The sequence below is a fragment of the Brachionichthys hirsutus genome, chromosome 14, assembly GCF_040956055.1.
Source record: "Brachionichthys hirsutus isolate HB-005 chromosome 14, CSIRO-AGI_Bhir_v1, whole genome shotgun sequence".
In the NCBI taxonomy this organism is placed as follows: Eukaryota; Metazoa; Chordata; class Actinopteri; order Lophiiformes; family Brachionichthyidae; genus Brachionichthys; species Brachionichthys hirsutus.
Window position 1 is genome coordinate 8,543,012 of NC_090910.1, and position 15,536 is coordinate 8,558,547.

The 15,536-nt window shown below is 46.7% G+C and overlaps 2 protein-coding genes across 2 annotated transcripts; one reads left to right on the forward strand and one right to left on the reverse strand.

Annotated features, from left to right (window-relative positions):
* Positions 1 to 582: 582 nt before the first annotated feature.
* On the reverse strand, positions 583 to 3,838 carry naa50 (N-alpha-acetyltransferase 50, NatE catalytic subunit). Its single transcript, XM_068747944.1, has 5 exons — positions 3,668 to 3,838; positions 2,699 to 2,835; positions 2,311 to 2,430; positions 2,153 to 2,219; positions 583 to 1,958 (listed from the first exon to the last, which is right to left on the reverse strand). The coding sequence occupies exons 1-5, from the start codon at positions 3,673 to 3,675 to the stop codon at positions 1,781 to 1,783; spliced, it is 510 nt and encodes a 169-aa protein (XP_068604045.1). The 5' UTR covers positions 3,676 to 3,838; the 3' UTR covers positions 583 to 1,780.
* A 5,338-nt stretch (positions 3,839 to 9,176) lies between these two features.
* atp6v1ab (ATPase H+ transporting V1 subunit Ab) lies at positions 9,177 to 15,018 on the forward strand. The gene is made up of 15 exons (XM_068747782.1): positions 9,177 to 9,191; positions 10,832 to 10,938; positions 11,157 to 11,285; positions 12,127 to 12,341; positions 12,422 to 12,559; positions 12,636 to 12,787; positions 12,877 to 13,039; positions 13,126 to 13,234; positions 13,305 to 13,427; positions 13,658 to 13,772; positions 13,863 to 13,926; positions 14,009 to 14,212; positions 14,342 to 14,436; positions 14,555 to 14,726; positions 14,926 to 15,018. Exons 2-15 carry the CDS (start codon positions 10,857 to 10,859, stop codon positions 15,016 to 15,018), a joined length of 1,854 nt encoding a protein of 617 aa, XP_068603883.1. The 5' UTR covers positions 9,177 to 9,191; positions 10,832 to 10,856.
* Positions 15,019 to 15,536: the final 518 nt, after the last annotated feature.

Below are 15,536 nucleotides of genomic sequence, written 5' to 3' on the forward strand. Positions count from 1 at the left end.
CGTTTCTGATCGCCGTTTACCGGATGATCGATCAGAGTAATCTCTCATCATTTAACTAAGCAGAAAAGCAGAAAACCTTGTCAATTACCTGCCCAGCTAGCTTTCTGATAGCTAGCAGGCTAATAGCTGCATTAGCTCTTTGCCCGTTGCCGACATAATTGTGAAGCAAGTTCACGGGTTGTTTATCCGCGTCTCTATCGATTACATTCCGAGAAGAGGCGATCGTTTCCACTCACTTCTCCTCTCCGCATTTCGGAGGCGGCCTGTCCCGGCAGCAACTTTGAGATTGGAGTCCACTAGAAAGCACGCAAGGCGTTCAGCTCATCTCTCAAAACAATCTCGTTACATCTAACCTAGAGCGGTAAAGGGCGGGCTCTAGCGGGGGTGACAGCCAATAACATTCCAGATGTTGAAGATTTCAGCCAATCGGGTCCGTTCAAGAGTGCGTTCAGGGTCGGGGTTACGCGGACGTGCTGTATATCTTAAATACGCCGTACGCTATTTGATTTTAAAGCACGACAGCGTGTATAAAAGTAATATTTCACCACATACAAGAAGCAGAATTAAAGATCCAGACCTTCATTTACTGCAAATAGTAATTCCTTTATTCAGACGTTAAAAAGTCTTACAATATAGAGCTCCAGAAAAGATAAAAGTTCTTCAAAGGAAAAACATGCTTATACTACAGTGGAGAAGACAACTCTCCTTGCATGCAGAGGGGTCAGAGCTTCCTCTGGGTAAAATACTGCTCAAAAGACCATACTGAAACGTCCGGCCTCCGCAGAGCTTCAAACTTGAAACCCAAATGAAGGCATCTGGAACAGCAGCCAGGAAGTTTGAGACCATTTCCACAAATTGGCTGCATACGTTGCTAAAGATATTAACGTTGAGGCATCTCTCAGACACCTTCAAATGTCTCCTAAAGCTAACGCCCAACTCTTATTCTCATCAATGCTGTTAATTGAGCACCCCTCATAAATGTGGAACACCCTTCCTCCTCTTCTAGGGACATTCAAATCCAATATGGTTTCTCTTTTGGAAGCATTTCCATATTTTTAATGAACCCCAGGAGAACCTCTGAACCTTTTGCCATCATGGTGCAGGAAATAAAAAAAATAACAGTTGGCGAGGATTTAAATTAACAGGCTGGAAAACAAAGTTATTCAAAAATGATGAGCGTCGACCACGTCTTCCCACCACCTCAGAACCGTTCAGCCTTCCTTTTTCCTGCAATGAAGGGATGCATTTCTGCTTTCCCCCCCCCCCCCCCCGTTGTGCATGACAGAAACTTGTCAGACACAAATCCCATGGCAAGGGAAAGAGTCCCAATTGTTCCATGTAACAAATCAAAGCATTTACTCCAAGCTGACCACCCGGGACTTGTGTATCAGTGATGGTTTTCCAAACACCAGCTTCTGTTGCTCAACAGTATCGATATGTCTCCATTCGCTTTATAATTGCATAAAACAACTCGAACACAAACCGAGTGATTTGCACACACTATAAAACCTCCCTTCACCTAAAACTGAACTTGGAGCCTGAGCTTTTTTTTTTTTTTTTTGCCATTTTCCAATCGTATGTATGAGGAACAAAATACAAAATAAATTAAAAGGGGAAACATTTGCAAAATAAATGCAGCATTTTTTTTTTTTTTTGTATTTTAAATTTCTCTTTTTAGTGTCCTTTGTAGAAAGTGTTGAACGTGTCGACCCTGGGGCGTTTTGTCACAGTTCTGTTTCTGTGGCGGCAGGCACATCTGCGCTTTCCAAAAGCTCTGCCCCTACTCTGCCTTCTGAAGCTCTCCGGCGGGCAGAGCACACGGGCTGCGCAGACTCTTCTGCAACACGTGCGCGTCTGCGGGCTCTATCCTCTTGTAGTAATTCTTTTTTGTTTCGATGATCTCGAAGCCAAACTTCTGGTAAAAGTAAATGGCTGACTCATTGCTGATCTGCACATGACTGTGGGAGGGAATAAATCAGTTAGTCAATGGAATGAATTACTTTCACACTACGGCTGAAATAATCTGTGAATCTGATCAATTTCTGTAAAAAAAAAAAAAAAAAAAATTTTATTAAACTAAATTGAGACCGTGTAAAAAAAACAACAACAACTCTGAAATGTCTTCATGCATCTTTTGCTTTTATACACTTACAGGTAAATGTTGTCAAAAGTGCCATCCTTCTCACATATGTTAAGCACGTGATTCAGCATCTTTGTACCTAAAAACAAAAAGGCAAGTCAGAACAACGACACACGAGCCTGCAAGATGCACTGCATCTTTTTTTTTTCCAAGACGAGGAGGCTCCTTACCAATTCCAAGTCTACGGTAAGGAGCTAGACAGCCAAGTGTCATAATGTACAGCCTCTTCTGGCTCTGTGAGTGGTCCACTCTGCAGCACACAGCACCGACTGCGATGTCATTGAAGTACGCTGAATGACAGAAGTAAGATTGCAGTATCAAACAGACGGAGTCATTACAAAGACATGCCTGGCTGCAGAGGGTGGGTGGGGGAATGTGAACGTTTCATGTATAGAAATTAAACCGTTTAAGAAGAAAGTTTTAATCCGTGAAATTGCAAAGTCCAAAATGACTCTGGGGGCTAAAATATCTCACGTAAGAAATAAATGAGCTTTGTGCTCTTTAAAACAATTGTTTCCAGGTATTTCGGAGCAGGATACACGGAGTCCTGTTTCTTACCTAGCTTTGCAAGCTCTCCAACTTCCAAAACGTCTTTGTAAAACTTGTCGTTGTAGCTGACGGGGAAGATGACCTGGTTCAGGCGCTTCAGCTGCTTAATGTTGTGGGGTGTAACGTCCCCCAGCTCGATCCGGCTACTGGAACAAGAGCAGAACGGTCAAATGAACAGCCACAATGTCATAAAGGTACACTGTGGTATTTGGCTACTTTGCAATTTCTGTAGCGATCAACAACAAAAACACCCGAAGCTTGCAAAAAACAGCAACTTGGGAGTATGCTGCCGCTAAGTGACAAAAACACAACTACCCAGCACGTGTGGTCGAAGGGGGGGGGGGGGGGGGTCTACTGTGGTATTTATAGGCGACTACACATCCAAAAAACAGCTGTTGATCACGTGTTTACATTGCCAGCATCAATTAACTTTCACCGATAACGTCTGTGGAATTTCAACCAAGTAACAAAGATGAAGTTCTTTAGCTAAAACGTGCGTTACGACATCGTGCATCAATACTCGTGTGCGTACAAGTTAGCTTAGACATGTCAGGTTACGAAAAACAAGCTGGCACAAACTCCGAAGTTGATGTCAGGTCTAATATTAATAGATTGGCGCTGCTGAAATGCATCTGCCTTCTTGGAATAAAACATAAACATCGCGCGGGGAGTCGAGGTCTACCTCTCTAGCTCGGCTACGGTGGGTTTACTGACTCGGCTTCCAAATTGCAGTTAGCTTGTTAGCTCGTACTGCTATCAGCACAGACAGACATGCGTCTCAACTCAACGAGGCTGTCGACGCGACAACGGCCGTAGCATTTCCGCTGTCATGTGTAAGTCTAAATGAAAGTAGCGTAGCGAAGCTAGCTAGCCTCGACGTCTCCTCCCCGCCTCCCCCTTGTAGAAAAAAAAAAAATAGACATGAAAAACTTTAGTCGCACTAAGCTACTTATTCGTGACTCGAAAGGTTACACTCACCCTTTCATTGTAAACAGATAATATCCCTTATTTTCGACGAGGCCAAACTTAACAGTTATTTGGGGTAAAAAATAAGGAATTTTGAGAAAGTTAGGGTCGGGGATGCGTCCCGTTTTACCCTCCACATGTAGCTAGTTTCAGTGGTTGCAGTTAGCTTAGCCGCCGCACTCCTTCCACGACTGTGTGAGAGTGTGAACCCTGACCCCCCCGCATGCGCACAAACACGACTGCGTCAGTTTTTGGTGTTCCCGAGTTTTGCCTGTCAGGACATCTTCTCTTGACTGCCAAGGCAGGGTTGCTGTTCTTCGTTGGTAGTTATAAAGGTCTTATATTAACGTGTATGTTAGACAATATGGGAACAGAAGGGTTGAGTTAACAATGATAATGAGTTAAAAATAACTGTTTAAACATATCGAGGCGGGATTACCTTTAATCTCCAGTGGAAGCGCAGTCTGTGAGTCCAAACTCCGGGTTTCATTATTCTAGTGCTATTCATAAAACCTGCCTCAACCATATAATCATATCAATTTAGAATGACTATTTTAATACACTTAGGCGTATAAAACGTCTTCTTTTTTTAACATAGTCACATTTTGAGACAGTGTTGAGGTACAGACGTGGAATATTGGAATTTGTTTGCCAAGTCGCCTCCATTTTGGCTCAAGCTTTGCTGTAAAGATATTAAGGTGCTGGTAGAGATAATCGCAAAGGCTAGCTTTAAAAAAGTCTTAAAGCATTTTCATACTGTTCTTCTGGTAAAAAATAATGATTGTTTAAACTATAAACACTCTGGTTTTATTTATTGTGTGACAATATTTGTAGAATATTTGCTTTGCTGTCGTCACGGGGGGGCGGATCCAATATGGCGGCGGTCGCTTCAGCCCATCTGTAAAACGGAGTGAATGAAGTCAGCTGACCTCAGTCTGCTGCCGTCACGCATCGCGACTGTAATGTATTCGACACAGGACACCGTGTTTAGCAGGGAGCCATCTTGATTTATTCTGCCCTACGGCAACTCCACAGGGACAAAAGCATAACAGCACGAAAGGCAAAGCACGCACTCAATTCACGCGTCATAACACAATACGTTACATCTCCCCTCCTTAGCAAAGAAACATGCATTATATAATAGAGATGAACATATGAACATAGTCAAACCTTACTTACCTGTTATTTACAGTTTTACTTACTTAGATAAATAACAAACTTAAATATCCAGTCTGCAGCATCAACGAACTTAAACAAAAACAGAAATCAGTGAAAACATTCGATTTCACACACTGCAACTAGGAAGGAATGTTATAAATTCAGTCTATCGGGAGGCTTCACAACTCTTCCGAGCCTGGTAGTAATCTGTCCAGGTGGGCGGACTCGAGTAGGGCTCAAATGTACTTTGGGTGATGAGGGAGAGAGTTCAGGAGACGCTGTCTCCTTCTCAGGCAGACCTGATGTTTCAGTCCAGGGTTCCTGACGCATCCAGTGGCGTGGACGGTTGGCTGCTGCAGTGCTTTTGCGAAGGTGTTGGCTGTTGCGGCGGTATTCCTTGTTTCCACATTCCACAACATAGGATCGCGGTGCACTGTGTGGCTTAACCACAACTCCAGGGGACCACTTGTGGTTGCCAGGATACGGTTGCATCCTGATCTCATCACCCGGTTTGAGAACAGCAGGCGGATTGCTTGCTCTCTTCCGGTCATAATAGAACTTTTGAGTGTCCTTTGTCTTGTCCAGAAGTTTCTTAACTTCGAGAGGGTTATAGGCTGTAGGTACAAGCAGCACACGAGCAGAAGGTAATGTGTTGCGAAGTCTCCTACTCATGAGCAGCTGAGCTGGCGACAGACCTACCGACTCCATTGGAGTAGTTCTATAATCCATCAGAGCTAGGTGCTTGTCTGGCGCTTTATACCACAGCTTCTTTACAGTTTGCACTGCACGCTCTGCTTCACCATTTGAGTGTGGAGTGTGTGGTGAAGATGTCTTGTGTGAGATTCCATAACTCTTACAGAAATCTCTGAATTCCTCTGAGGAATACTGTGGACCGTTGTCTGTCCTCAGAGTTGCAGGAATTCCATGTCTGCTGAATTGGGCTTTCAGAATCTGTATCGTGGTGCAGCTGCGCATGTCTTTCAGTTCATCCACTTCGATAAACTTTGAGTAGTAATCTACTAGCAGGATATACTGTTTTCCTTGAAACTCAAACAGATCTGAAGCCACCTCCTCAAATGGCAGTTCTGGAGTGTCTGTCGGCTTGAGTGGATGTCTGGGCATCTTATTCTGAAAGTCTGCACACTTGCTACAGTTCCTGACCACTTCTTCAATTTCTGAACTCATTCCTGGCCAGTACAGAACTTCCCGAGCTCGCTGTTTGCTCTTCACCATCCCTAGATGAGATTGGTGTACAAGTTTTAGCATGTGCTCTCGCATGGTTGGGGGTACTACTATACGTAGTCCTTTGAAAATAATCCCATCAGACATGACGAGTTGGCTTCGGGAGTCCCAGTATGGCTGAACAGCAAGAGGCGCATCCCGTCTGTGTTCAGTCCAGCCATGTTGAATGGTCTGTTTGAGACAGCTTAGCTCGTCTTTTGTGCGCTCCTGCAGTTCTATTTGTTTCTGGTTGCTAACTGAGACAAAGCTGAGCAAGGACACACACTCTAGTCCATCCATCTCTGGCCTGCTCTCTGCAAGCTGCGCTCTGGACAACGTGTCAGGCAGCTCCATGTCCTTTCCTCTCCTATATTTCACTGTTAAGTCATACCATTGCAGACGAAGACGCATTCTCTGGATGCGCATGGGAGTAGACAGCAGTGATTTTTTGAAGATATCCTCAAGCGGCTTGTGGTCGTTGTAAACCGTGACATGGGTGCCAAATATGTAGTTGTGAAACTTGATGCAGGCATGCACAATGGAGAGCATCTCCTTTTCGATTTGCGCATAACGCGTTTCCGCGTCAGTCAATGATCTTGATGAGAAAGCAACAGGTTGACCGTCCTGCAGCAGGACAGCTCCAAGCCCACTGCTGCTAGCATCGCTGAAAATCTCTACAGGCTTTGCAGGATCAAAATACTTGAGCACTGGAGGGTGTGTACACAACTCCCTGAGTTTGTTAAATGATTGCTGCTGCGCTGGTTGCCATGCAAACTCTACATCATTCTTGAGGAGCTGACGCAGCGGAGCATCCTCCTCACTGAGGTTTGGTATGAACTTTGACAAATAAGTGACAAAACCCAAGAAGCGGCGGACACCATCTTTGTCTGTTGGTGGTGACAAACACCGAACTGCCTCAACTTTCGCTGGGTCTGGTTTCAGTCCATCAGCTGTTATCAAGTGCCCCACGTATGGCACTGACGCCTGACGAACGTAGCACTTATTGAAGTTGAGTCTCAGATTGTAGCTTGTTGCTCTCTGAGCTACTCTGCGCAGGATAGCATCATGCTCCTCCCTCGTAGGTGCTGCTATCAGAATATCATCCATCACGCTGATAGCTCCAGCGATGCCCTCGAGCATTTCATCCATGATGCGCTGGAAAATTTCTGGTGCACATTTCAGTCCAAACGGGAGTCTCAGCCATCTGTACCTTCCTATCGGGGTGTTGAAGGTTGTGATGAATGATGATTCTTCATCCAGCCTTATCTGAAGAAATCCTGACTTTGCATCCAGAACTGAAAACACTTTAGCACCAGGTATTGCAGCTATAACTTCCTCTATGGTGCGCATGGGGTGGTGTTCCCTCTTTATTACTTTATTTAAGTCACTTGGATCTATGCAAATTCTGATCTTGCTATTGCGGACTACAGCTACCATTGAACTCACCCATGCTGTTGGTTGCTCAACTCTGGTGATATAGCCATCTTTCTCCATCTCATGTAGCTTCTCCACTATCTTTCCTTTGAGTGCAGCTGGCTGGCGGCGGACAGGGTGAACCACACCTACAGCATCTGGATCAATTTTGATCTTGTACGTACCTGGCAGGGTTCCAGTCGTGCGTGACAACTCCGGGAACTCAAGCAGTCCAGCTGTTACACTCTGTGTTGGAGCGGTGGCATCAGCAATACTCAAGATGTTCTTCTCAGCAGCATATTTCAGTGTGTCAACACGAACAATCAAGCCTAAAGCCTCAGCTGTCTCACCGCAGAGCACATTCTCCTGTGCAATGTCCACAATTTCGAATTCTGCACTCACTTCACACTTCTTGTGTTTGGCCAGAAGATCAACTGCAGCCACCGGCTTCAGCTTGTGGTTAGAATATGAGCGGAGCACCTTGCTAGAGCGCTTCAGCTCACCTGAGTGCATTAGTAGCTGGTACCTGTACAGGGTCATTGTGTTGCACTTTGCTCCTGTATCTATTCTGAAAGTCACCTCCTGAGACAGAATCTCCAAATTTACCATCCATTTATCCTCCGCAGCACCATCAGTCCATGTCAGGTTTATGTCCAAAATTTCATCATCTGTGAAATCTTGACTTGGTTCGACACTCACTGTATTAATCGGTCGCTTTCGACACACAGCCACCCAGTGATTCGGTTTCTGACAGTAGGAACACACAGAGCCTTTAGCTGGACACTTGCCCTTGGTCCACTTATGTTCTGTGTCTTTTCCACAACTCGTGCAGCTTCTCTGCTGGCTGACTGATGCTTGCTTCTGATAAATGGGCTTCGTTTGTCTTTTATTGAATATTTTCTTATTGGATGCTGAGTAGTTAGGCTTAAAAGACATAACAGATACTGGTGAATCTTCTTCTCTGACTATTTTTATTTGCTTCTGCGACATTTCAAACTGCTGAGGTATTTCGATAGCTTTAGCTAGCGTTAGCTCCTCACCTCTGTCTAGCAGTCTTTCTTGGACACGTTTTTCTTTCACTCCCGCGATTATGGCATCAATTAGCATGTCGTCTGAATCCGGGTACTCACAGTCCATTAGAATGAGTCGCAATTCCTTCACAAAGTTATCAAAACTTTCACTGGAGCCTTGCTTCCTCTGCTTGAAACGGTGTCTCGCAATCCTTTTATTTTTCCTCGGTCTGACATAGCTTGCAAACTTATCCAGCACTTTCAAAGGATCTTCTTTCTCACCTTCGGCCCACGTCAGCGTCTTGTATATTTCCCGTCCTTGCTCGCCGATCCACGTACCTAGCCAGCCTGCTAGCTGCTTAGCCGTTAGCTCGGAGAGCGGTCCCTCGAAGACAAATTCGACGTGACTCCTGAATCGTTCGAATTCCTTGTACATATCCTGGGCTTCCCAGTCGATCTTCGGGTGCTCAAACTGCGAAGACGCCATTATTGAGTTCTTTTTGACTGTTCTTGACAGACTTCTGACACCATGTAATGTATTCGACACAGGACACCGTGTTTAGCAGGGAGCCATCTTGATTTATTCTGCCCTACGGCAACTCCACAGGGACAAAAGCATAACAGCACGAAAGGCAAAGCACGCACTCAATTCACGCGTCATAACACAATACGTTACAGCGACCATCGCTTCTCTCCGGAGCAAAGACCCGAACCCGAAACCTCACGACCAGACGGTGAATATTTTACTGCGGTTGCTCGTTTTCAACATTTCAAGCATAAATGGGCTTTTCGTTAAACGCTGTTAACGCGGTCAGCTGTCCCGTTGCACCAGAACCGAGGAGGCCAGGCCGAGCGATTAGTAATCGCTTTATAATAACGATTTAATTACGCATTTAGCTACCGTTGTTTTTACAGTTCTAAAATACATTGGAATGGGCGGACGTTTCTACTGATGATTTGTTGGCTGGATTTTGCTCCATTTTATTGTGTAAATGAAGGCAGCTCGGGCAGAGTTTTGATGAAAGCTATCAAACTGAGTATTAATTTGACAGCCATGGACCATATGCTGCGCTTGTCAAACACCGGTTTGTCTGTGAACCCGATTTAAGGAGGAAAAGCGATCTATCTCCATTCAAGGCTATCGTAATTAATCACTGTGATGGGGTGATCACGCTTCATCCATCTCAAATAGTGTGATGATGGAGGATGTAAATATGTTTTTTAAAAACCCAAAATCTTAATTTTTTTTGTTGCAGATTGTAATCGGATTAAAGAGTTTCTGTTTGTACTTCCCTAGTTTTGCACCATGCTACTTTTCCAGTTCCTCAAAGGGGCTCCTACAGTCATGTGCCTAAAAAAAAAAAAAAATCATATGATCAAATGTCAATTGTCAGGTCTTTCTGTCGTACTAGAACGAATACAAGTATTTGGCCTTTGCTGATAATTAGAGTTTTCATATATAATGTTGTGTAACTGGGTTGACCAGTGGATACTTAATACTAAACACATAATTACAACCTGAAGGCAGAAAGCTGGATGAATGATGACAACCTCTTGTAATTCCTGTATTGACCTTGAGGCGGCGCTGCTGTAGTCCTGCGCAGGTGGGCTCAGCAGCCGAGCATAAACAGGAAGAGTATCTCTGGGAAGGACGAGAAAAGGGCATGCATGGAGAATATTACATCTCTGGCGATGCCGTCAGATTAAAAACGGAGAAATGGTGCGACAAATTGATGACGCGTGGACCTGTTTAATGATTATTGATTACAAACTGCGTGTGGGGAAATAAAGCCACTGTTTCTGCGTGATGCTGTGTTTTTGTTCGTCCTGCATCACGTGATCCAATGGCGTTATAGTGGCAGATATGTCACGTGACTATGAGAGGAAAGTAGTTACAATAGGGGATAAAAAAAAAAACTTCATACGTGACACTGCATCAAAGAAGGACCGTATTACATGCTGCCCTGTGGGCTTCCTCTCTGTTAGCGTCACGCTGCCTGTTGTACTGCAGCCGTGTGTAAAGGTCAGGTTATGCAATACTGAGAAATATGGCTTGATGATTTAATAAGTGGTGCCCTAGCAGCAAATATAATATAATTCATTTAATATGGTTTTTTTCTGATCTTGATATTTCAGTCGACGTGTTTTGAATCTGTAACAAAGTCATTTATTCTGAAATGTTAAAGCTGAACGTGACACATGCGGGCGAGTTTTTCTTTGACAAAGAAAACTAAGTACCGGTAGTACTTGTATTTAAATTTGGTTGAAGCCTTTGAAGCCTGCCTGATGCCTCGTTTGCATCGTGTAATGTTTTATTCCTCTCTTGGCTGACATCTCCCTCGCGTTATCCGGGTCCTCTCTTCTCTCCCTGCAGTCGACGTACCGATTAACCTGTGAAGATGGACATGTCCAAGCTGCCCAAGATCAGGGATGAGGAGAGAGAGAGCCAGTTCGGATACGTTCATGGAGTCTCTGGACCAGGTTGGCTAAAGATAGTCTGCATGGACATTTTTCTCAACTCTCAGACAGGACATGAGTCACTAAAACCAGAAATGAGCTGCACGATCATCTTTCCAGCAATATCTGACACCAATCGGGAAAGGAAAGCGGGACAGACTCGCCCATCTGCTCCTCGGTCTCCTGTGGTCTCGGTTTCGGATGCATTCAGCATGATCCTTCACGTCGCTTTGTGCTTGCAGTGGTCACAGCCACAGCGATGGCAGGAGCGGCGATGTACGAGCTGGTCCGCGTCGGCCACAGCGAGCTGGTGGGAGAAATCATCAGGCTGGAGGGAGACATGGCCACAATCCAGGTCTACGAGGAGACGTGTATCTTTTTGACCGATGGACGAGGCTGAGGCGTCAAACACAACGTGCAATTTGTGCAAATATCTAAGTATATTAAGAAATATATCGATTCTAAAGCATAACTAGAAAGACAATCAGAGATTGCAGACCCTCGCCTCCAAAAGACTATTGGATCTTGTGGGACAGTAAACAGGGCTTCCGGATCAGAGGGGCCAAACCTGCTCTAGCTTGCTGCTCCGGAACGTACTACAAGAGTCCTTCTGGACTCTTTTTCCCATCATGCCATTCGAGTGGCAGTTTACAGCACAGGCACGATTCCAGATGTAAAAATAATTCTAGAATCTGGATCCAGATCCGGATCAACGCCATTCTCGGGGAGGACCGAGCCACGGACAGAACCTTGCTTGTGTAAAAATTTCAAGTCGATTGGGTTACTAGTTTTTGAATTATGCGCTCGGACAGACAAACAAACAGACAAACAAACATACAAACGCACCCAATTGCAATACCCTCGCCTCCGCTTCGGCGAGGGTAAAAAGATGGAAGAAAGCTAAAAGAGCGAATGTCAATAAGAGGAAGGGCGAGCATATTTATGCAGCACACTTTACAAACACGGGCAGAGCATCGGGATTTGCATCAGCAAAGAAATTGGTAATTTTACGAACAACGGACAATTTAGAGTAATGGATTCACCTAAATTGTATGTTTTTGGAGGTGGGAGGAACCCGGAGAAAACCAGAGCCGACAACATGCGGATGCTGCACAATAAAGATTCATTGAAAAAAAAAAGTACAATATAAAAAGATCCAAAAGAAATGCTGCTAGATGAAAGCAGGAGTCTTGTTCCTGAGCGTGAATCCAGCCGGGGTGTGTGTCGGAGACCCGGTGCTGCGAACGGGGAAGCCTCTCTCTGTGGAGTTGGGTCCAGGAATCATGGGGTCCATCTTCGATGGCATCCAGCGACCGTTGAAGGACATCAACGACCTGACGCAGAGCATCTACATCCCCAGAGGCGTGAACATCGGCGCTCTCAACCGAGAGCTGAAGTGGGACTTCATTCCCGCTAAGAGCCTGCGGGTACGTGACTCCAGTCCCTCTCTCCGAGCGACTGCCAAACCGGTTCAACCTTTTTTTTTTTTTAATTTAATCTCCATCAGGTCGGCAGTCACATCACGGGAGGAGACGTTTACGGCATGGTGAACGAGAACTCCCTCATCAAACACAAGATCATGTTGCCTCCCAGAAACCGAGGCACCGTGACCTACGCCGCTCCGCCCGGAAGCTACGACGTCGACGTGAGTTACGCCGCGCCCCCGCCCCCGCCCCCCGCTAAATGTCGATCGTGTGTGTGTGTGTGTGTGTCCGCGTCAGGACGTGGTGATGGAGCTGGAGTTCGAAGGCGCGAAGGAGAGGTTCACCATGGTGCAAGTGTGGCCCGTCAGACAAGTGCGGCCCGTCACGGAGAAGCTTCCCGCGAACTTCCCGCTGCTGACCGGACAGAGAGTGTTGGACTCCCTTTTCCCGTGCGTCTCGCAATTCCTTGATAAATGTTAGGATGGTGGGGGGGGGGGGATCCTTTCCCCTCTACTCATCTCTCTGGTTTTTGGGGAAGGTGTGTGCAGGGAGGAACCACGGCCATCCCCGGCGCCTTCGGGTGTGGAAAGACTGTCATTTCTCAGTCCCTGTCCAAGTACTCCAACAGCGACGTCATCATCTACGTCGGCTGCGGGGAGCGCGGCAACGAGATGTCAGAAGTCCTGCGGGACTTCCCCGAGGTCGGGCAGCGGGAGACGCGCCTTCGCATCTCGGTTGTACATTTTTTTTTTTACCGGCGCTCTTGACGCCGTTGTCTGGTCTGCAGCTGACCATGGAGGTGGACGGGAAGACGGAGAGCATCATGAAGAGGACGTCGCTGGTGGCCAACACCTCCAACATGCCCGTGGCTGCCAGAGAAGCCTCCATCTACACAGGTCTCTATCGCGCTGCAGAGGCTGCTCACGCCCGCCGCCAGTGGTTCCGACTGTCCGCTTGCTTTGTCAGGGATCACGCTGTCCGAGTACTTCAGAGACATGGGATACAACGTAAGCATGATGGCCGACTCCACCTCCCGCTGGGCCGAAGCTCTCAGGGAGATCTCTGGCCGTCTGGCTGAGATGCCCGCCGGTAAGTCTCCTTTTTAGCGTTAAAGAAGCATCGCCTAAGCGTCCATGTCTGGATTAGAAACATTTCTGTTCACGTTTAGTTCATTTTTTTTACTGACAGAAATCTTATAGTGATAAAATATAAGATAATATTGGTTCGACGGATGCAGGCTGAGAACATTTATCTTACTACTTTGTGTAATTGTGTTAACCCAGCCCATATGCTGTGCGTGTTCCTGTCTCTGCCCACAGACAGTGGCTATCCTGCCTACCTGGGGGCTCGGCTGGCCTCTTTCTACGAGCGGGCTGGAAGAGTGAAGTGTCTGGGCAACCCCGAGCGGGAGGGCAGCGTCAGTATAGTGGGCGCGTGAGTACCGCTTCGTTTTGTCCACTAGAGGGAGACATTTCCCTGCACGGCGCAGCGTCAAGGAATTAACCAGGCTGTTCTTCCTCTCAGTGTATCGCCCCCTGGCGGTGACTTCTCTGACCCCGTGACCTCAGCCACCCTCGGTATTGTACAGGTGAATCCTGAAACTGAGGAGCCGGCACGATTCCAGTTTTGGTTCCGCTGATCTAAATGCGCTCCGTCCTTCCTCCTCTCAGGTGTTCTGGGGTCTTGATAAGAAGCTGGCTCAGAGGAAGCACTTCCCCTCCGTGAACTGGCTGATCAGCTACAGCAAATACACCCGCGCCCTCGACGAGCATTACGACAAGCACTTCCCAGAGTTCGTGGCCCTTCGGACCAAAGCCAAGGAGATCCTGCAGGAGGAGGAGGACCTGGCCGAGATCGTGCAGCTCGTCGGAAAGGTGACCTGCCAGCAGCACCACGGGCAGCGGCTTGACCTGCGGATGACCTCTAATCTGAGTTTCCCTTTCCAGGACTCGCACATTTACTCAAAGTCGGTTGCAACACAAACGATTTCTTTCTTTTCATAGGCGTCGCTGGCCGAAGGGGATAAAATCACCCTGGAAGTGGCCAAACTGATCAAAGATGACTTCCTGCAGCAAAATGGTTACACTCCTTATGACAGGTAACGTCAAGCTCACAGAAATTTAAGCTGTCGGAGAGATGGTAAAGGTGACCATGTGATCTGGAAACGGGATCTAATCTCCTGGTTCCTGATGAGGTTCTCTGACGCTTCTCCTCAGGTTCTGTCCGTTCTACAAGACGGTGGGGATCCTCTCCAACATGATTTCTTTCTACGACATGGCGCGGCACGCGGTCGAGACCACGGCTCAGAGCGACAACAAGATCACGTGGGCCATGATCAGAGAGCACATGGGAGAAATCCTCTACAGGATCAGCGCCATGAAATTCAAGGTGTGTGAGTTTGTAGTTTTTTGTGTACACGTCTGCGTATTCCGAGTCATTCCATTAAATGAATGGTTACTAAACGGGCCTTTTTTTTTATTCAATGTTTTTTTTTTTTTTGCCTCATCAGCATATAAAAAGCAGCCCCGAATCCTCCCTCTCGTTTCTGCTCTGGTTCTGATGAGTCTGTGTTTCTTTGTCGGCGCAGGACCCAGTGAAGGACGGCGAGGGGAAGATCAAGGCCGAGTTCGCTCAGCTGTTGGAGGACATGCAGAACGCCTTCCGTACGTTGGAGGAATAGCCCCCCCCCCCCCCCCCCCGCCTCGCCTCGCCTCGCCTCTGAGCCCTCCACCGCTGAATCACATTCCACCTCCCTTGTATTCCCAAAAAACTTACGCGCTCCCCTGTGCTCCCTTTTTTTCCCTCCCCGTGTGTGTGTGTGCGTGTGCGTGCATGCATTTTTACATGGAGGCAAAGGAGAGAGATGTACTGTATTCATTATCTGTTGCCTGGCGTCGGCATCCTCTGGATCCTCTGTGTGTGTGTGTGTGTGTGTGTGTGTGTGTGTGTGTGTGTGTGTGTGTGTGTGTGTGTGTGTGTGTGTGTGCGTGTGTGTGTGCGTGTGCGTGGTCGTGATGCCCTTCCTGGAGGCGATTGTTCTGCCCATGTATTGTAATTCATGACCCATCTGTACAGAAGAGTATTGCACATACGTTTAATGAGATCTCTCTATTTATTGACGGCGGTTTTGATGTTGAGGCTTCGCTGTTCTTTGTTTTTTTTTTTTTACGCTTGTGTTTCACGCCGTGTCGTGTCATT

Bases quoted from the DNA above. Each gene is read 5' to 3' on its own strand.
- naa50 (XM_068747944.1), bottom strand. The intron at 2,431-2,698 runs GTAAGAAACAGG...TCTGTCATTCAG, and splicing joins TGGAGAGCTTGCAAAGCTAG to CGTACTTCAATGACATCGCA. The intron at 2,220-2,310 runs GTAAGGAGCCTC...TTTTGTTTTTAG, and splicing joins TTACCGTAGACTTGGAATTG to GTACAAAGATGCTGAATCAC.
- atp6v1ab (XM_068747782.1), top strand. From the start codon at position 10,857: ATGGACATGTCCAAGCTGCCCAAGATCAGGGATGAGGAGAGAGAGAGC. The intron at 13,773-13,862 runs GTGAGTACCGCT...TCTTCCTCTCAG, and splicing joins AGCGTCAGTATAGTGGGCGC to TGTATCGCCCCCTGGCGGTG. The intron at 14,727-14,925 runs GTGTGTGAGTTT...TTGTCGGCGCAG, and splicing joins TCAGCGCCATGAAATTCAAG to GACCCAGTGAAGGACGGCGA.